Below are 20,785 nucleotides of genomic sequence, written 5' to 3'. Positions count from 1 at the left end.
ATCAAACTCTCCACTTATGAGGCTCTTAATTATTTTAACCCCTATAAATCCTTTATATCATATAATAAAAGTGTAAATTTTATTTATAAATATTCTATTTTCTTGTAATAATGTAAGTACCTTTGATTTCAGGTGAGCATGGCATGGTTATTTCACTTATAACCAAAATCTACTTAGAAGGGAGTGTTTCACTTTCAGTGTGTAATGATAGCCAAGGGTTGAGTCTTTTAGATAGCTTTTGGAGATACACTGAATTCTACAAGGTATGAATGGTGTATAATACAGTTTGATCGAAACTTATTCTTCAATCCCTCAATCCATGTCAATGGTCTCTTTTGTTGTGGACTAGGGTTGACAATGATGAAGGGGTGAAATTTAGTGATTGAACCCAATAACTCCTACTAGGCCTGGTGTGGCTTCTCTAGAGACATCCGATAAAATTGGAATGATACTACGCTTGGGGGTGTCTTTTCGCCATTCTTCGTTCTTAATGTGAGAATCATATATTATCACCCCATTCCTTTGGAGTCTATTTGGTTACGTGAATCCAGAGATTTTAAATCTTTGGATTCATGAATGTGAGATTTATACTTGTTTAATTGTGAAAATCTTTAGATTCATGAAATCTAGATATTCATTTTTTTACATTGAAAAAGTAAATTTATAGATTTAGGGGTTTAGGGTGAAATCCTAATATTTCACATCTACTATAAAAGAACTAAACATTTTGACGAAACTCTCGGAACTTCGACTTTCAAATGAAAATAAAGAGCTTTCTAGGGTTTTCATTCCATAGATTCAGGTTAACCAAATAGCTAATTAATTAATTTTATGAATTATGACTTCATAGATTTGAAATCTATATATATTTGAAATCTTTTGACTCAAATAAACAAACAGGCCCTTACAAAATATTGATAAAATTTTTTAAGGATGGAAAGGCAAAGCTTTTGTTAAACATTATCATACACAAAAGTTAGTTATATGGTCAATCCTTAATTGGCCGACCCCAGGGTCAACTGAGGATGAACTAGACCGGCCAAAGTTTGGTTAGATCATGAACAAAGCGTGTACACTAAGTAACATACACCGTTTGAGTTATAACTAACTTCCTTAACGTTCTAGATAAGGACACTGTCAAGTTAGGGAGTTTGAATTGTTCACAGAGTTCAGGTTGGACTCAACATCAACAAGACAAGATATACCCTAAATTTGACGATCAACAATTGTAAGGGAGATTGATCACACAGTCAAGATAACTTCCCAAAAAACTATATAAACCTACCACATGCTCATAACCAACTCGGTCGAGCATGTGTTTTGCAGGTTAATTTGCTTGTGCTTTTGAATAGATTCCTTGAGCAACAACTATTGCATATGGACCATTCTTGCTTTCGTTTGCCAACCAAATGAATAAGAAGGGAAATCAAAAGAACCAATTCGGATAATATGAGGAAAAGGTTAAATGTTATAAATATAAAATAAAAAATAACCTAAGAGCATAAGAACAGGAGTTTCATATTACCCAATTAAAAAGAAAATCTAAATCAGAAAATGATAACTTGAAATTATCAGATGATAAAAATCATAAATTGAAAGCAATATTGCAATATATTGAGTAATAGACACACACCTTTTTCAAGCAGAGAAAATTGTTTGCAGGTGGGTTTAGATTGAAAAGCAAGAACTAATTAATAACACATAAATCCTCTGCAAAGAGATTTTCTTGCAGACTTAAAAGGTGCTCAATATGTGAGGAAAAAAGTGCATTTATACTTACTTGCAAGGCTGCTTTAACCTCTCAGCTTCACAAAAGGATCATTTTTCAACCAAAACCATTCAATTTAATATAGATATTGTTGATTTATAATATTAATATGTATTTATCAATCATAGTTTTCTACTTCATTTAAATCTTAATTTATTAATTTACCTTATGAAAAATAACAATTCACCTAAAATTGCATGATACATCATGATCATTATCGAATATAGTGGTTAGAGTATGATATATATATTTAATCCTCATCAGATCTTACTAAATGAGAAAGTCTTATGCATTGGTTATGCACTAACTATTGAGTATAATTTGTGAATACGAAATTACATGGTACTTTAAATATTTGTCCATATGATAAAAACAGTCAAGAACGACATTAAAACTTGATCGACTGATAAGTCATCGAGCACTCTTTTAAGAGAACAGTGCTAAATCCCCAAACGTCGTGGTTATGTTTCTCATTTCTTTTTTTCTCTTGAAAAAATTATATTAATTTTTTAATGCATTCCAGGTTTTTTTGTTTTTTAATTTTTTATTTTTTAAAAGGTCACATCCATAGTGGCATGGTGGCTCTCACCAAAACTAAAAATGAAAGCACTCAAGAGTAAAAGTTCTTTCCACCCACACTTGTTGATCTCAAATTTGAGGGATGAATAATTATATAATTTAAAACTCTTTTAATATAGAAATTAGAAACCCTTCAATACATCTCAACCGTCCTTTCCCACGGATTTTTATCATCTCATGGTACAGTTTGCTTTTACCTACAACTCATATATGAATTTTGTTTTTTTATTCTATCACAAAAAGCCATAAATTTATTTATAAAAATTCAATTATCAAACTTATTTTTCATTTCGTAAGCAATTATATTTGTAATTATCAAACAAGTTTTCATTTTGTTACTAAAAATGATTTTCTTGGTATTTTTCTTAAATTGGACTAGATGATAATGACAATAGATGCAAAAAAAAAAAAAACCTTAATACTTTAGGGTTATATAGTACAACAAAAGTTTCATTAACATTAAAAGAAAATTAGCATCTACATTTAGATGCTCTTTGGAAAAGTTCTTAGTTAATTATTCAATGGTTAAAATTAGCTGAATCAAATTAATTCTTAAAATTAAGTCTCAAGAAAAGAAGAGAGATTAAATTAGCAGAAAATTTAGGGACTCATTAGATCCAATTCTTAGTTAGGTTTTAATTGTGAGAAATTTTAGGGAGTCATTAGATTCAATTCTTAATTAGGTTTTAGTTGTGGCTATTGGGTAATTAACTGCTATGTGTCACAATCCTAAATACGAGTTAGACGAGGTGGGAGTCGTAGAGGATGTGAATCCGAAATATCCTCAAGAGTTATTCTACGATCTCCTGATATTTCTCAACTCCCTAAACAAAAACTTTCCTATCTCTCTATATCTACAGAACGAAAGAGAATATAATCTCCAAAATCTATCTTTCATTTCATTTTCAAAGGTTGCAACAAGGGGAGATATCAAAAGAAAACCAAGCGAGTTACTCTTCTAGTCTCTTATTACCTCTTACATTTTTTTTTCTTTCTCTCTCTCTTTCTCCTCCTCCACTCCATATTGAGTATTATCTTTCAAGTTTTTGTTTTTGATATCTTTGCTTTGCCTTTGCCTTTTGTTTTCTTTCTTAATTATTTCATTTAGTGAGAGGAGACTGGTTGTTGTTTAATCTCATTCATCTATTTTATTTACTGATCTGATTGTGAAGCTGATTCATTTTTTGTATTTTATTGTTAGGTACAATCATGGCATTAAACTCAGATAATCGAAATCCGTCAATAGAGAGTTGGCAGATAAAAGGGTTAATTTGTTTCACATTGTTGATTTTGTTACTTTATGGGTACTCCTTTATGAGTTTGAGTTTGTCTCGTCATCTCCCTGTCTGGGAAGTGTCCGCACACTCCCCGTGTGCTCCCCCGACAGCTTTATAATATTACTATGCTTTATAATATTACTACGATTGTAACTGAGTTTTGAAAATTTTTATTCAATTTGCGTTTGAATTCATTTTGCATTTGAATCAAATTGGTGATCGGAAAAGTCTAACCAAAATACCCTTATGCCTTTCCATTCCCTTTCTTCAACTAACTTAGATATTGGATAGAGATACTGTGATATAAAATTTTTGGTATCGGAGTATCTCTAACTAAGAGGTTAATAATTGAAATTTTGGATATAGAGGTATGATATACTAACAATATGGTATTGGACTATTTTCTAAATGAATATACTACTAGTTGAAGAAATGAAATTGATAAGGTGTAAGGGCATTTTGGTCATAAAAGTGACAATTTATCCTTACTTACTTATCTTTTTTAGAGACACAAAAATGAAAAATGAAAAATGAAAAAAATTAAATCACAATAGAAACAAGAGTTTCATATTATCCAATTAAACTATAATAATTATAAAATAAAATAAAATAAAATCGTAATAGCATACCTTAATATCATCATAAAAATTGATAACAATTATAAATTGAAAGCATATCACGATGGCATCATACCTTGCTATTAAAACCATGAATTTGTATTCCCTCACACCTTAGCAGAAAGAAAAAATTGTTTGAGACGGAGAGCACAATATAATGAGTTTCAGTTAAAAGGTCAAATCTAATTAATAATGCGAAAATTCCCTTGCAAAGGGGTTCTCTTGTAGACTATAAAAGTGCTTGATATGTGAGGAAAATGTAATTTTATAATTAATTGAAAGAATACTTTAACCTCTTAGTTTTCATCCAAAAATATTGAATTTAATATGAGATATTACTGAATTATAATATTAAAATAACTTTACAAATTATAGTTCAATTTTCTATTTTATTTAAATCTTAAATGCCTAAGTTACTTTACAAAAAATGTCAATTCATCAAACTGCATGATACATCACGATCATCATCGAATATAGTAGTTAGAATATAATGTGTGTATTCAATCCTCCTCAAATGTTACTAAATGCAAATGCATTCATTCTGACATTTTATAGGTAGAGTATGTTTTTAGAAAAAAAGTAGGTTGTACGCTTAAAACAAGCTTGAATATAATTTATTAATATAAAATTACATAGCACTTCAATCTCTTATCCACATAGCATAAATAGGCAACGATATTAGGAATGTCGTCATAAGCTTGATCGATTGACAAGTCATCAATCACTCTTCTAAGAAAGCAGTGCTAAAACCCCAAACGTCGTAATTATCCTTCCTCATCATCATCTATCTAATAATAATAATAATAATAATAATTCTTTTGTAATGCATATTACCCTTCAAATACACCAATTGGTCACATCTAAAGTGGCATGGTGGCTCTCTACCAAAACTAAAAATTATAAAAGTTGCTCGTTTCCCATAATCCACATACCCCTCCTCGCCCTAAAGTATTTTTCTTGTCAAATCAATTTGTCTTGATTTAATATTTTAGGGTTATAGTAAAACCAAAGTTTCATAGATATTAAAAAATAATTGGGCATCTACATTTAGATGCTTTTTGGAGAGAATCATTTTCCATAATTACAAAATTTTTAAGATACTAGCAAAACGACAGATACCTTCCACTTGTTATAGTTAAATTAAATAAATTCTGGGTTAGAACTTAGAACTTAGAAGAAGACTGGGGAAGGTCATTTTTGGTAAATAAGATTTGAGCGAAGATCATGTAGCGATGAAATTAAGCTGGGCCCACATTGACTAATCTGGTGGGCCCACAAACATGCAACAGTAGCAGTCTCTTTCCGAAACGGCATGGGGCATGGCCGGAAGCGAAAGGAAGATTATCTGGTGACTCTGGTCTACCGTCTACTATTGGAGGCCTTGCCACACGGACACGTGTCATCCTCAAAGTAGAACAGTAGGAGAGAGAGAGAGAGAGAGAGAGAAAATGGCAGTGTGTCCCGGGACCCACACACGCATGGTGACGGGTATGTAATGTATGTATAAAGTTATAAACATGACGAGAGAATCGGAGTGAGTTCAGAGTTGAGCAGCAGAAGAGCTTCTCATTCTTCGGTTGACGAAGCTTCTCAAGGGAAGGAGAAGGAGAAGGAGAAGGAGAAGGAGAAGATGAGTGGCATCAATTTGGAGGAGATTAAGCAAGAGAATGTCGACCTGGTAAATAATTCATTAATCTTTCTTCTTATACTATCTTTCTCTTCTCTGCTTTGCTTCCCTTCTTTCAATTTCTGAAAGCTAAGGTAAGTGGTGGTACTAAGTTTGACTAAACTGCTTTGTGGAATTCAGGAAAAAGTTCCGATTGAAGAAGTATTTGCAGCATTGAAATGTTCCAGGGAGGGTCTCTCGTCGGAAGAAGGAGCAAACCGGATTCAAATATTTGGAGCCAACAAGCTAGAAGAGAAAAGTGAGAGCAAGTTCCTCAAATTTCTGGGGTTTATGTGGAATCCTCTATCATGGGTCATGGAAGCAGCTGCTATCATGGCTATTGCTTTAGCAAACGGTGGAGGAGCACCCCCAGATTGGCAGGATTTCGTGGGTATTATTGTCCTTCTTGTCATCAACTCCACCATTAGTTTCATCGAAGAAAACAATGCCGGTAACGCTGCTGCAGCTTTAATGGCTAACCTTGCCCCCAAAACTAAGGTAAAAAACACTGAATGGTCTCTCTCTTTCAATCAAAATATTATGTTTTTCCTTTCTTTTCCTCAAATTAAAATTAATTAAATTTATTTTATGCTTTCGCATATGATAGTTGCTTAGGGATGGAAAATGGAGTGAGGAAGAAGCCGCCCTTCTAGTTCCGGGAGACATTGTCAGCATCAAATTGGGAGACATCGTACCTGCTGATGCCCGTCTCTTGGAAGGTGATCCTTTGAAGATTGATCAATCTGCTTTAACTGGAGAATCCCTCCCTGTCACAAAGAATCCTTATGATGGGGTGTACTCTGGTTCAACTTGCAAACAGGGAGAACTTGAGGCTGTCGTCATTGCAACCGGTATCCATACCTTCTTTGGGAAGGCAGCCCATCTGGTCGATAGCACCAACCAAGTTGGTCACTTCCAGAAGGTTCTCACTGCCATTGGTAACTTTTGCATAGTCTCCATCGCGGTTGGTATTGTCATCGAGATCATTGTCATGTACCCAATTCAGCACAGGGCATATAGGAGTGGAATTAATAACCTCCTGGTTCTGTTGATTGGTGGTATCCCCATTGCTATGCCCACTGTGTTGTCTGTGACCATGGCTATTGGCTCACACAAGCTTTCTCAACAAGGTGCCATTACCAAGAGAATGACTGCCATTGAAGAGATGGCTGGTATGGATGTCTTGTGTAGTGATAAAACTGGAACCCTCACCCTCAACAAGTTAACTGTTGACAAAACTCTCATTGAGGTGTTCACAAAAGGTGTAGAGAAGGAACACGTGATCTTGTTGGCTGCTCGGGCATCAAGGACTGAAAATCAAGATGCAATTGATGCTGCTATTGTCAATACCCTTGATGACCCAAAGGAGGTATGGTTTTCCCCCATCTTTTACCTCTTCTTAATGGTTTAAAGCTTGAAAATCCTTCTTTTTTATTCTTCTTTAACTGTTGCTATATTTTGCATTTTAATGCAGGCTCGAGCAGGAATTAGGGAGGTTCATTTCTTCCCATTCAACCCTGTAGACAAAAGGACTGCTTTGACTTACATTGACCCTGATGGCAAATGGCATAGGGCCAGTAAAGGTGCACCTGAACAGGTAACTCTGTTCTTCCATCATCATCTGTATTCAGTAGTGATGAGAGGTTAATATAAAGGGTTAAGCAGTAACTGATCAACTAATTGATTTGTTTCCAAAAACAGATCTTGGACCTTTGCAGTGCCAGGCCAGACTTGAGGAACAAGGTTCATTCTGTGATTGATAAATATGCTGAGCGTGGGCTTCGATCCTTGGCTGTTGCAAGACAGGTTCATGGTTTTTAAGAAATACATATTCTTCAAGTGAATTGAAAGACCTTATCTCAATTGTTGTTGTAATATTATTTGTTCTCAGGAAGTGCCAGAGAGGACCAAGGAGAGTCCAGGAGGTCCATGGGACTTCGTTGGTTTGTTGTCTCTGTTTGATCCTCCCAGGCATGACAGTGCAGAAACAATCCGCAAAGCTCTGCACCTTGGAGTGAATGTCAAGATGATTACTGGTAAGACCAATTGATCTTTCTAGTTTTTCTGTAATTATCATTTAATCCACCTTACCCAGTGTTGGTTCTCATTGCATTTGTATTTCATTCTTCAGGTGATCAACTTGCCATTGCAAAAGAGACTGGACGGAGGCTTGGAATGGGAAGTAACATGTACCCTTCCTCTTCACTGCTTGGTGACAAGAAGGGTGACGCCGCCACCATTCCTGTAGATGAGTTGATTGAGAAAGCTGATGGTTTTGCAGGAGTATTTCCTGGTTGGTCCTTCAATTAACACCTTTAATTTTGGACTATATATTGGTCTTTTCCTTCCCCCGTCAGGATCTTAAGGATTGGCCCTGACACCTCTTCAAACTTTCGTTGCAGAGCACAAGTATGAAATTGTGAAGAGGTTGCAGGAGATGAAGCATATTTGTGGTATGACTGGAGATGGTGTTAATGATGCCCCTGCTTTGAAGAAGGCTGATATTGGTATTGCTGTTGCTGATGCTACTGATGCTGCTAGAAGTGCTTCTGACATTGTCTTAACTGAACCTGGGTTGAGTGTTATTATCAGTGCTGTGCTGACCAGTAGAACAATTTTCCAAAGGATGAAGAACTACACAGTCAGTTTTTATCAAGTTCTTTACTTGTTAGCATGCATCAATTTCTTTTACCTCATGAAGGATATTGATTAATTTGTATCGTTTTTTCAACATTTTCAGATTTATGCAGTTTCAATCACAATCCGTATTGTGGTAAGTTTCTTAAATGCAGACTAATGGTTTCTTGGTACTTGTGCAGATTGTTAATAATAATTGAACTGTTTGTCTTCCTGGTGATTGTGTAGTTGGGTTTCTTGCTTATTGCTCTGATCTGGAAGTTTGACTTCTCTCCCTTCATGGTTCTGATCATTGCCATTCTAAATGACGGTGAGATTTTATCGAACAATGTTTTGGAATTAATTAGTTCACAGGTCTCTTTGGTCTCCCAATCGTTTTTCATCATTCTAATTGTGGTTGATCCATTTTGCAACATATCTATAGGCACAATCATGACAATATCAAAGGATCGGGTGGTACCATCTCCAATGCCCGATAGTTGGAAATTGAATGAAATCTTTGCAACTGGAATTGTGCTTGGAACCTACTTGGCATTGATGACTGTGTTATTCTTCTGGCTGATGTTCAAAACAGACTTCTTTGAGGTATGAAATTGAATTAAAATTCTTTTTTATGACTAATGATTTTAGTGTTAATATTTCTTTCTGGTCTCGATGATTCACAGAGAACATTCCATGTTAGGACTATAAGTGGTAACTATAACCAAATGATGTCGGCTTTGTACCTACAAGTCAGTATTATTAGCCAGGCTCTCATTTTTGTCACCCGGTCTCGTAGCTGGTCCTATGTTGAACGCCCTGGAATGCTCTTGATGATTGCATTTGTGATTGCTCAATTGGTAAGAGTTGTTGTCCTAAGCTTTAATTTCCATGTCCAATATCAATGGAAACTGTTGCTGAATCAAATCAACCTGATATCCTTCCTCAGGTGGCAACTCTGATAGCTGTGTATGCCAACTGGGGTTTTGCATTCATTGAAGGTTGTGGTTGGGGTTGGGCTGGAATCATCTGGCTTTACAGTGCTATCTTCTATATCCCACTTGATGTTGTCAAGTTTGCAATCCGCTACATCCTCAGTGGAAAGGCCTGGAAAACTTTGGACAACAAGGTACTTATTTTTATCTCTTTGGAGAGGAGTGTGTGTTCTCTATGTGGGCAAACATTTTGGTTCCCACTTGGAAATTCCTCTTAATGTTGCATTGTTTGGTGAATGTTTTCCCTTGATCTTTATGATTCATTCCTTACACTTCTTGATGAGGTATGTGGTACTTTCACTTGTTTAACTACTTTGGTTTCTTCTTGAACCATAGACTGCTTTCACCACCAAGAAGGATTTTGGCAAAGAGGAAAGAGAAGCACAATGGGCTGTAGCTCAGAGGACACTTCATGGGCTCCAATCACAGGAAAAAACCGATCTCTTCGCCGACAAGGCCACCTACAGTGAGCTCACTGAGATCGTCGAGCAAGCCAAGAAACGAGCCGAGATTGCAAGGCTTCGGGAACTCCAGACACTCAAGGGTCGTGTTGAGTCAGTGGTGAAGTTGAAGGGAATTGACATTGAAACAATTCAACAGAATTATACAGTTTAAGTAGCAGAGAAGGAAAGAGGAAAAGTAGTTGGGTCTGTTGAAAAGCAGATCATAGTGCAATAGGAGAGGAGGGAATGTCTTGCGGCTGGAGAGCCAACCAAAGAACACCTTGGTGTTCTTTGGTTGAGAAATGTTTTCATGAGTTAGTACAGCAACAAACTGTCATGTACTTGAAAAATAATGAGGCCGTTCCACTTGTGAAAGAACTAGGGTTTCCCATAATAAATTGTTAATTTAATGTAGAGATATCATTTCATTAAAGGATAATGACCCAATGATGATCTTGGTATTGGTATTTCTTTTATTCTTTTATTGTTGGTGAAAATTATGATTATAATTGTTTGTTAAAAAATATTTACATTCTTAAAGAGCTTATTTGGTTGCAGTGGAATTAAAAGGGAAGGGAAGGGAAATGGAAATGGAAAATTTTTATCTTAGACATATCATGCATATATGATGAATAAAATTCTTATTTGTACGTTGCAATTGGCCTCTTGAGCACATTAGAGGATCCATTATATTAATTTCTTAGGTTTTATGAGTTTTGATGTATTAAAGGTTAGTGTTGAATAGTGAAATATACATATATCAGAACATTTGAAATTATGGCATTTATTAATGAATTCAAGAAACGGTCAAACATGGAATTCATCTTTTGTAAAGACGGACCAGAACAAAATAAAAGCTTTTTTTTTTCTTTCGCCCAAGAACAAAATAAAAGCAGCGGTAGTGTCTGTGTATTTGTAGACGTGATTAATCTCCATTTTTCAAGTAGAGTTCACCAAAGATCTAATGTTATTGATTATCGTGGCGTGGTGTGGTGAGAGACAACCTCTAGTGGGTTTGACTCCATAATTTATTTTTTGGAATCAAAGGAAAAAATGATATTATATTAGAGCTTCCAGTGTAATACTAGAGGAAATGTAAGTGTTGTTTACAAACCAGCTGACGGGGAGTGTCACCCAACACGGTTTAGATGGAACTTCTTTGCACCACGAGCTAAGAAGTGAGCATCGCTATTACAAGTTTCAATGATATAATGAAACCGAACATACTGGAGAGAGCTAAGAAGTTGCAAAATATCCTGGACTAACCCATCACTGGTCCAATCAAGGACGACAGCTTAGCCATTCAAACCTTGAATGGCAGGAAGACAGTCAAAATAAAAAATGATGTGAATAATATTAAGATGTAAAACTACAAATAAGTTGTCTTGAAGAGCTTCCAATTCCATAGTAAGGACAGACAAACCAAAACCGAAGGTGGATTGACCTACGACAAATCGGCCTGTGGAGCTCCATATGACATAGCTTCTACTTGTATGTGAAGATGTAGTGCGATCCCAAACTGCATCAGAAAAGACCTTGAAGCTAGTGCAAAGTGGAGTAAAGCCTTGAGTACCAAAAGCATTTGCTCCAGGAAGAGGTGAACGACACAACACAATTGGATCTGATGGAGGTAGGGTAGGAAAGCACCAGTGAAGTTCAGACTGTTACTTGAGGTGTTGAATTTTAAAGCACCAAAATAAAGTAGTCCAAAACCCTTGTCAACAACTACAAAAGACCCTCTTTGAGAGCAAGCAACCTTACTTCAAATAGTGTGACAGTGCGAACATCTAACCTCATCACAGGCAACTTTACTTGAGTCCGAATCAGCTGATCTCCCGTCAAAGAAGAACATTGTGCTCTTTTGATGCTTTTGAACCACATTGTAGGGAGTGCGGTCCACATGAGACCTATTGAAATTTTTACAAGCGAATCCTACCACTATTATATGGTGAAGAAACATCAAGAAGCACATTGTTCTCTCTTAACGGAAAGATAATCTAAAATGACTTTGCTTCAAGGATTGTTCTACCTTCCCATACAATAGTCGATAGAATGGTTCTTGAATCATCATCATTTCTGCAATCATCATACATAGATCCGATGGAAAATGTAAACGGTTTAATTTCATCAAAAAATAAAAAGTATAGGGTTTTGCAACAGTAATTATGGGCTTGCTAGGGTTATCTGGCCACAAGTGGATCAATTAGGCTAGTATTGAGACAAGCTCAGACACTACAAAAAACTTATAAATCCTATAGAGCAATTTGCATTGGCACCCAAAAATGGAAGCTTTTAAGCACTAACACTCCACTTTATGTTTGAAAAACACAAAAATACCCAAATTCATTAAACACATTAGTCAATTCTATTAGTGAAACAGTTAACCCACTGTTTATTTTTCATATATCAACACCTCAATTCATTAAACACATTAGTCCAATATTTAAAGGTGAATCGCATCATTATTGTGTAGTGAAGAAGCGTCAATTAAGTTTACCAAAAAAAAAAAAAAAGAAGAAGAAACGTAAATTAAGCATATTATTCTCTCCTAATGGAAAGATAATCTAAATTGACTCTGCTTCATGGATTGTTCTACCTTCCCATACAACAGTTGATAGAATGATTTCTTGTAACATCATCTTTTCTGCAACCATTATACATAGATCTGAAGGCAAATATACACGGTTTAATTTCATAGAAAAATAAAAAGTATAGAGTTTTGCAACAGTAATTATGGGCTTGCCACGGAAATTCAGCTTAACATAACCCACAAACAGATAAATTGGGCCAGCGCTGAGGCAAGCTCAGCCACTACAAAGAACTTATAAATCCTATAACTCGTGGAAAATTTTCTAAAATATAAAAATAAAAAAAATTTAAAATTTAACTTTAATTTAAGAAGAATGGTGCTTTTTTTTTGGTTAGAACTTATAACTATTAATCGATTAGAGAAATGATAAATGTATCTTTAGTTATATCTTGGAATATCAAAGGACGAATGGAGGAAGAAGAATCATATATTAATTTCTTTTTAAGATAAAGTTGGGGTTCGGGATCCTCTCCACCTAAAAGGATAAAGAAGGATGTTTCATTCACACTCTACCATATATTTAAAAGGGAGCTCACCTCTAATCCATTTCATCAGTACTCAAAGGGGAACGTCTCTCTTAATTTGTGATGACAAAGTGTGAGAGGAGCCAAAAGTTTTTTTTTTTTTTTGGCTTGCCAAGCCCGGTTTATAAACCGGTGGTTCGACCCATGTTGCATACTGGCTGTGGTGGGTGAGTCTCCCAATCCGGAACCTTACTTAAGCGAACCAAGCTGCTTACCACTTGAACCAATTCCGTTGATAAAAGACAAAAGACTCAAGTGGATTATTATTTTTTTTTTTAGGGAAATTTTTAAGGCCACGCCATCTCTTGAGATATTCAATTTATCAGCAATCAAACCCCTCGTAGGGTAAAACTATATCAAAACACTCCTGCAATTAGAATACCATAGAATAATTTTGAATTAAAAAAAACAGACTAGAATAACCTTGAATGAAAAGAATATGTTTTTTTGACAAAGAAAAAGGAAAAGTATACGGTTGACTATTTTTTGGTAGAGCTTAATAGCACGGAAAATATAAAAAAAAAAAAAAAAAAAAAAAAGCGAATGGATCCACGCCACGTTGATTAATGAGGGGGTGCAGGGAGCATACACAATACAGCAATTGGAAGTGCGTGGGAGAAAAGGAGACATTTTCTTTTGTATCCGGTTACGAAGGTGAAAGAGAAAGTTAAGCGACCCAATAGCGTTCCAACACGAATCGGGAGAGAGCGAGAGGATCCATGCCACGTTTAAGTAAGTTTTACGTTTTACGTTTTAACTCAATTTACTTGTGGGCCCATAGAATAGAGCGGGCGGCATTTGGAACGGCGTGACAAGACAACTCAGCGTACATCGCATGCACCACGGATGCGTTACGGCATGAGCCGCCCGCGAAAGGCGAGATTTTGACACTGAAGCTGGGACCCACAGAAAAAGGGTTGAGTCAACTCAGGCAATAAGGTATAAGAAGGAGAGAGAGTTTGCAGTTCCTCGATCGAACCAAGCTTTCTCGCTTCGCTCCTAACCTGAGACAGAGCTCTCTCTCTCTTTCTCTCTTTCTCTCTCTCTTTCTCATGGCCGTAGTAGCTGATTCTCTTTTTTAAACCATCTATTTGATTTGATTTTCTCTGTGTTTATTGTGTGTGTGACTCTCTAAGAGTCCCGCAGGCAAACATGGGTGGTATCAGCTTGGAGGAAATCAGTAAGGAGAATGTCGATCTGGTAAGTTTTTTAGTTTTTCCTTTCGTTACAAGAAGTAATTAGGTTATGTTCTTCTGGTTTTCTCCAAATGTATTTGATCGAAAATAGATTTTTTGTTGTTCTATCTATAGATGAGGTACCAGAGATTTCGATATTAAAAAGAGAGAAGAAAAAAAAACAAATCACCATTTTGGAAATTCATCGCCATTTTGGTTTCTGATTGTCATTACTTTCGATTTTCTACTGGATTTCTCATCGGTTTGGCGTTTAGCTTCTGCAGTCTACTATTTCTCCTTTATTCCTGTTTTAAGATAGATTTCACTGGGAAGGGTAACCGTTGCTTGTACTTTTTGTTCTTTTCATTAAAGGTCGCTTAACTATCCCATACATTTCCATATTTTCGGGAAATCATTAATTATTTTATTGGCAAGAAAATGACAAAATTACCCATTTCCCAGTATTTTTATTTCATATAATTTATTATTTATGACTGACCATTAATTAATGGAGCCCAAAGGGGCCAGCCGACCCCCGAAAACGACCCCAACAAAACACAGGCCACGGGACGAGCCGACACAACCAAAAGCCCAACGAGGAGAAAAAAAAAAAAACAAACCCGCCCAACCAGCCCCGCGGGACCGACCGGCAACCGGCGCGCCCCGCGGAGCGAACAAGCCACCACCCCAACCCCGGCGGAGCGGCACCAACGCACAGGGGGGGGAGCCGAGACAAGGCACGGCGACAGGAGGGCCAGCCAACCGGCCAAAGAGCGGCGAGGCACCAACACCAAGGGAGGGAGGCCCCGGGAAACCCACAAGCAAACCGAGAAAGCGGAAGGACACACGAAGACCCCAGCCAAGGACGGCAAAGGAGAACAGAGCACACCCAACAAACAAAGCGACCAAAGAACACGAAATAGAGCCAGGAACCAACCGCGGCGGAGCAAGCGAACAAGGGACAGACGACCAAGGAGGAGGCAACAAAGCCACCGAAAAGCGACCACAACAACCAGGCACAAAACAGGACAAGAAAGGAAAAAAAAAGAGGAGAGAAGAAGGAGACGAGGGGGGGCGGGAGGAGAGGGGAAAGGGGGAAAAGGAGGGGAAACAAGGAGAGGGGGGGAGGAGGCAAGAGAAAAAAGGGAGACGGGGAAGCAACAGCCGGGAAGGACACAAGAACGACAGGAGCGGGGGAAGAAGGGAGCAGCAAGGACAGAAGAGGAACGACAGGAAGCCAGGAGGACGAGAAACAGAAAAGAAAAAACAGGAAAGGCCCGAAAAAACGAGAGAGGGGGGGACGGAGCAAGAAAGGAGAAACACGACCGGAGAGAGAAACCCAAGAAACGAGGGCCCCGGGGGGGGGGGGGAGGGAGGGGGGCAGGAGCGGGAGGGGCCACAAAAAACAAAGAAACACGGGAGGGGAGTCGGGAGAAAGAGTCGGAGAATAGGGGAGGCACGTGGACGGTTTTATATAGGGGTGCCTGGGGGGCTTTGCCATTATTATATTATACGAGTTGAAAAAACTGCGGGCTCTTTAGTCCTAAGAGCTTATTGAAAGTAGCAAATTTTCCAGCAAAAACGAATTCGTCTCAGTGGGTACTGATTCAAAAATATTCTTTCTTTCAATCTTGGAATATAGGAAAAAGTCCCGATAGAGGAAGTGTTTGCGGCATTGAGATGTTCGAGGGAGGGTCTCTCGTCGGAAGAAGGAACAAGCCGGATTCAGATATTCGGCGCCAACAAGCTAGAAGAGAAAAAAGAGAGCAAGTTCCTCAAATTTCTGGGGTTTATGTGGAACCCTCTATCATGGGTCATGGAAGCAGCTGCTGTCATGGCTATTGCTTTAGCAAACGGTGGAGGAGCACCCCCAGATTGGCAGGATTTCGTGGGTATTATTATCCTTCTTGTCATCAACTCCACCATTAGTTTCATCGAAGAAAACAATGCCGGTAACGCTGCTGCAGCTTTGATGGCTAACCTTGCCCCCAAAACTAAGGTAAAAACACTGAAGGGTCTCTCTATGAAAGAGACAGTATTCTGTTTTTCCTTTCTTCAAATTAAAATTAACTAAAATTGATTTTATGCTTTCGCATTTGATAGCTGCTTAGAGATGGAAAATGGAGTGAGGAAGAAGCCGCCCTTCTAGTTCCAGGAGACATTATCAGCATCAAATTGGGAGACATCGTCCCTGCTGATGCCCGTCTCCTGGAAGGTGATCCTTTGAAGATTGATCAATCTGCTTTAACTGGAGAATCCCTCCCTGTCACAAAGAACCCATATGATGGGGTGTTCTCTGGTTCGACATGCAAACAGGGAGAGCTTGAAGCGGTTGTCATTGCAACCGGTATCCATACCTTCTTCGGAAAGGCAGCCCATCTGGTCGACAGCACCAACCAAGTTGGTCACTTCCAGAAAGGTTCTCACTGCCATTGGTAACTTCTGCATAGTCTCCATCGCGGTTGGTATAGTCATCGAGATCATTGTCATGTACCCAATTCAGCGCAGGCCATACCGGACTGGAATTAACAACCTCCTGGTTCTGTTGATTGGCGGTATCCCCATTGCTATGCCCACTGTGTTGTCTGTGACCATGGCTATTGGGTCACACAAGCTTTCTCAGCAAGGGGCCATTACCAAGAGAATGACAGCCATTGAAGAGATGGCTGGTATGGATGTCCTTTGCAGTGACAAAACTGGAACCCTCACCCTCAACAAGTTGACTGTTGACAAAAATCTCGTTGAAGTTTTCGTAAAGGGTGTGGAGAAGGATGATGTTATCTTGTACGCTGCTAGGGCGTCAAGGACTGAAAATCAAGATGCAATTGATGGTGCTATTGTCAATACCCTTCCAGACCCAAAGGAGGTATGCTTTGCTCTTCCCCCTGTTTTAACTCTTGCTAATTGTTCACAATTGAAATGTCCTTTGACGATTTCTCTTATGTTGGTATATTTTCCATTTTGGTGCAGGCTCGAGCAGGCATTAAGGAGATTCACTTCTTCCCATTCAACCCTGTAGACAAGAGGACTGCTTTGACTTACATTGACTCTAATGGCAAGTGGCACAGGGCTAGCAAAGGTGCCCCTGAGCAGGTAACCTCGTTCCTGCGTCGTCATCTGTTGGTTACTGACGAGAAGTCATAATATAGTTGAATTGTAAGTAGTTCACTAATGGATTTGAATTCGAAAACAGATCTTGGACCTCTGCAACGCCTCCTCCGACACGAGGAAGAAGGTTCACTCTGTGATTGATAAATTCGCTGAACGTGGACTCCGATCCTTGGCTGTTGCAAGACAGGTATGTAGTTTTTCTTCTCTCTTTTTGGTGCTGAAGATAGGTATGTGATGTTGACATAAATTAATGTGAGTTCGACAAGCGAATTTTGAAGTATGTCCCTCATTGTTGTTATATCATTTTTTTGTTCCCAGGAAGTGCCAGAGAAAACCAAGGAGAGTCCCGGGAGCCCATGGCAGTTTCTTGGTTTGCTGGCTCTCTTTGATCCTCCCAGGCATGACAGTGCTGAAACTATCCGGAAGGCTCTTCACCTCGGTGTGAATGTTAAGATGATTACCGGTATGTTAGATTGATCTTCCTTAGTTTTCCTGTAATTATCAGTTGATCCCTTTATCCAGTGTTGGTTTTTTATTGCATTTCTATTTCTTTCTTTAGGTGATCAACTTGCCATTGCAAAGGAGACTGGACGAAGGTTGGGAATGGGAAGTAACATGTACCCTTCCTCTTCATTGCTCGGTGACAAGAAGGATGATCTCTCCACCGTTCCCGTAGATGAGTTGATTGAGAAAGCTGATGGTTTTGCAGGAGTATTTCCAGGTTGGTCCTTCAATTAACACCTTTTATCTTGGACCATTGGTCTTTTCCTTTCCCTTAATGAGCATAAGGATTGACATTAATGCCTCTTCAACGTTTTGTTGTAGAGCACAAGTATGAAATTGTGAAGAGGTTGCAGGAGATGAAGCATATCTGTGGTATGACTGGAGATGGTGTTAATGATGCCCCTGCTTTGAAGAAGGCTGATATTGGTATCGCTGTTGCTGATGCTACTGATGCTGCTAGAAGTGCTTCTGATATTGTCCTAACTGAACCTGGGTTGAGTGTTATTATCAGTGCTGTGCTGACCAGCAGAACAATTTTCCAAAGGATGAAGAACTACACAGTTAGTTTCTGTCATTTTCTTTACCTGTTAACAAGCATCAATTTCTTTTACCTCATGAAGATTATTAATTTGTTCCTTTTTTCAACCTTCTCAGATTTATGCAGTTTCAATCACAATCCGTATTGTGGTAAGTTTCTTAAATGCAGACTAATGGTTTCTAAGTACTTCCACAGATGGTTACTAATTGAACTGTTTAATCTTTCTGGTGATTGTGTAGTTGGGTTTCTTGCTTATTGCTTTGATCTGGCAATTTGACTTCTCTCCCTTCATGGTTTTGATCATTGCCATTCTAAATGACGGTGAGCTTTTGTCAGACAGAGTTTTGGAGTCAGTTCACAGGTTTCTTTGGTCTCCCAACCGATTTTCATCATTGTAATTGTGTGGTTGATCCATTTTGCAATATAATCTATAGGTACAATCATGACAATATCAAAGGATCGGGTGGTACCATCTCCACTGCCCGACAGTTGGAAATTGAAGGAAATCTTTGCAACTGGAATTGTGTTTGGAACCTACTTGGCATTGATGACTGTGTTATTCTTCTGGCTGATGTACAGAACAAACTTCTTTGAGGTAAGAAGTTGAATCATTTTTTTTTTAATATATTTATTTTTAATGCTAATATTTCTTTCTGATCTCAATATTTCACAGCAAAGTTTCGGTGTTAGGCATATAAGTGGCAACACGTACCAAATGATGTCGGCCTTGTACCTACAAGTCAGTATTATTAGCCAGGCTCTCATTTTTGTCACCCGGTCTCGTAGCTGGTCCTATGTTGAACGCCCTGGAATGCTCTTAATGGTTGCATTTGTGATTGCTCAATTGGTAAGAGTTGTTGTCCTAAGCTTTAATTTCCATGTCCAATATCAATGGAAACTGTTGCTGAATCAAATCTACCTGATATCCTTCCTCAGGTGGCAACTCTGATAGCTGTGTACGCCAGCTGGCCTTTTGCATTCATTGAAGGTTGTGGTTGGGGTTGGGCTGGAGTTGTCTGGCTTTACAGTGTCATCTTCTATATCCCACTCGATTTCATCAAGTTTGCAATTCGCTACGTCCTAAGTGGAAAGGCCTGGCACACTTTGGACAACAAGGTACTTATTTTCATCTATTTGGGGAGGGTCATCTGTGTGGGCAAATATTTTGGTTCCACTTGGAAATTCCTCTTCAAGCTGCATTCATGGGAATGTTTTCCCTAATTTTTATGATTCATTCCTTGTACTTATTTAACTACTTTGGTTTCTTCTTGAACCATAGACTGCTTTCACCACCAAGAAAGATTTTGGCATAGAGGAAAGAGAAGCACAATGGGCTGTTGCACAAAGGACACTTCACGGGCTCCAACCTCCTGAGACCGCCGATCTCTTTGCTAACAAGACCACCTACAGTGAGCTCTCTGAGATCGCTGAGCAAGCCAAGAAACGAGCTGAGGTTGCAAGGCTTCGTGAACTCCGCACACTCAAGGGTCATGTTGAGTCAGTGGTGAAGCTCAAGGGAATGGACATTGACACAATTCAACAGAATTATACGGTTTAAGTAATGAGAATACACAAAAGTGAATTGGTGTTTCGGGTATATTGTGATGGAGCGAGTCAAAACATAGATGAATAAGGATTCTTTTTATATTTTCAGTTGTTCAAGTTGTTTTGAATGTCACTATTTTCTCTCTCGATTGTAAGTTTTTAACCATATACTGTAAACGTTATAACAGTTTTGAAATTTTATATAAACACGGTCGTGAATTACCGACTTAGTGGAGCAGTTTCCATTTCATTCAAACTCTAAAATTCCTTCTATCATATTGTATGGACTAACAAAGTTAGTAATATTAAATTTTAGGTGGTGAATCGGAGGGTGGCACTAAAGATTTTCCAAAATATAAAGATGTAGATAATTAATTGCATATTGTGTGTGCATTACACAACATGGTCACTGTTTTTGTTTTGTTTTTGTTTTTTTTTTTTTTTCGGGGGTAATGAGATGTTCTATTGATTAGGAAAAATTAACGAGGCCGAGCAAAACTCTAATAACCACGTACCATATATATCCCAATCTCTCCCTTCCCTCAAGGAGCGATCCATCCTTGCTAAGCGATCTAATAGTATGTTTGATCCCCTAGGTACATAAATTGCCTCAAAACTCAAAAACTTAAAAGGCTAAAATCTGAATATCTTAGACAACATACTCACTTGCAAATATAAATATGCTCAGTAGTAAGGTATAAAGTGTAGTCAAATCATTTCATACTGTGAGCATGTAATAATGCAAGCCCTCAGCCAATTCATAGAACTCACAAAAATTCTACTCGGATAATCTATCAACATTACTTGAAGTCTAATATTTTTTGCATTTTGATGGGT

At 38.0% G+C, this 20,785-nt stretch overlaps 1 protein-coding gene and 1 pseudogene across 2 annotated transcripts; both read left to right on the top strand.

Annotated features, from left to right (window-relative positions):
- Positions 1–5,778: 5,778 nt before the first annotated feature.
- LOC149009617 (plasma membrane ATPase-like) lies at positions 5,779–10,513 on the top strand. The gene is made up of 14 exons (XM_089164001.1): positions 5,779–5,919; positions 6,049–6,405; positions 6,515–7,276; positions 7,382–7,504; positions 7,609–7,713; positions 7,799–7,943; positions 8,039–8,200; positions 8,310–8,548; positions 8,648–8,680; positions 8,773–8,854; positions 8,969–9,129; positions 9,210–9,383; positions 9,473–9,652; positions 9,855–10,513. Exons 1-14 carry the CDS (start codon positions 5,872–5,874, stop codon positions 10,131–10,133), a joined length of 2,850 nt encoding a protein of 949 aa, XP_089020127.1. The 5' UTR covers positions 5,779–5,871; the 3' UTR covers positions 10,134–10,513.
- A 3,587-nt stretch (positions 10,514–14,100) lies between these two features.
- LOC149009616 (plasma membrane ATPase-like) lies at positions 14,101–20,154 on the top strand (annotated as a pseudogene). Its single transcript, XR_016174719.1, has 13 exons — positions 14,101–14,275; positions 15,893–16,249; positions 16,354–17,116; positions 17,221–17,343; positions 17,444–17,548; positions 17,680–17,824; positions 17,921–18,425; positions 18,520–18,552; positions 18,643–18,724; positions 18,838–18,998; positions 19,077–19,250; positions 19,340–19,519; positions 19,683–20,154. The product of XR_016174719.1 is annotated as a plasma membrane ATPase-like (transcript).
- Positions 20,155–20,785: the final 631 nt, after the last annotated feature.

This window comes from Hakea prostrata, chromosome 7 (assembly GCF_041222555.1).
Source record: "Hakea prostrata isolate BN-2017 chromosome 7, UWA_Hpros_2, whole genome shotgun sequence".
NCBI classification, from domain to species: domain Eukaryota; kingdom Viridiplantae; phylum Streptophyta; class Magnoliopsida; order Proteales; family Proteaceae; genus Hakea; species Hakea prostrata.
This window is presented reverse-complemented; position numbering and strand designations above follow the sequence as displayed.

What these genes read in the sequence shown, in the direction of transcription:
- LOC149009617 (XM_089164001.1), top strand. Translation starts at nt 5,872, where the DNA reads ATGAGTGGCATCAATTTGGAGGAGATTAAGCAAGAGAATGTCGACCTG. An exon ending in GAATGTCAAGATGATTACTG is followed by an intron (nt 7,944 to 8,038) that starts GTAAGACCAATT and finishes TTCATTCTTCAG; the next exon opens with GTGATCAACTTGCCATTGCA. An exon ending in GGAAAACTTTGGACAACAAG is followed by an intron (nt 9,653 to 9,854) that starts GTACTTATTTTT and finishes CTTGAACCATAG; the next exon opens with ACTGCTTTCACCACCAAGAA.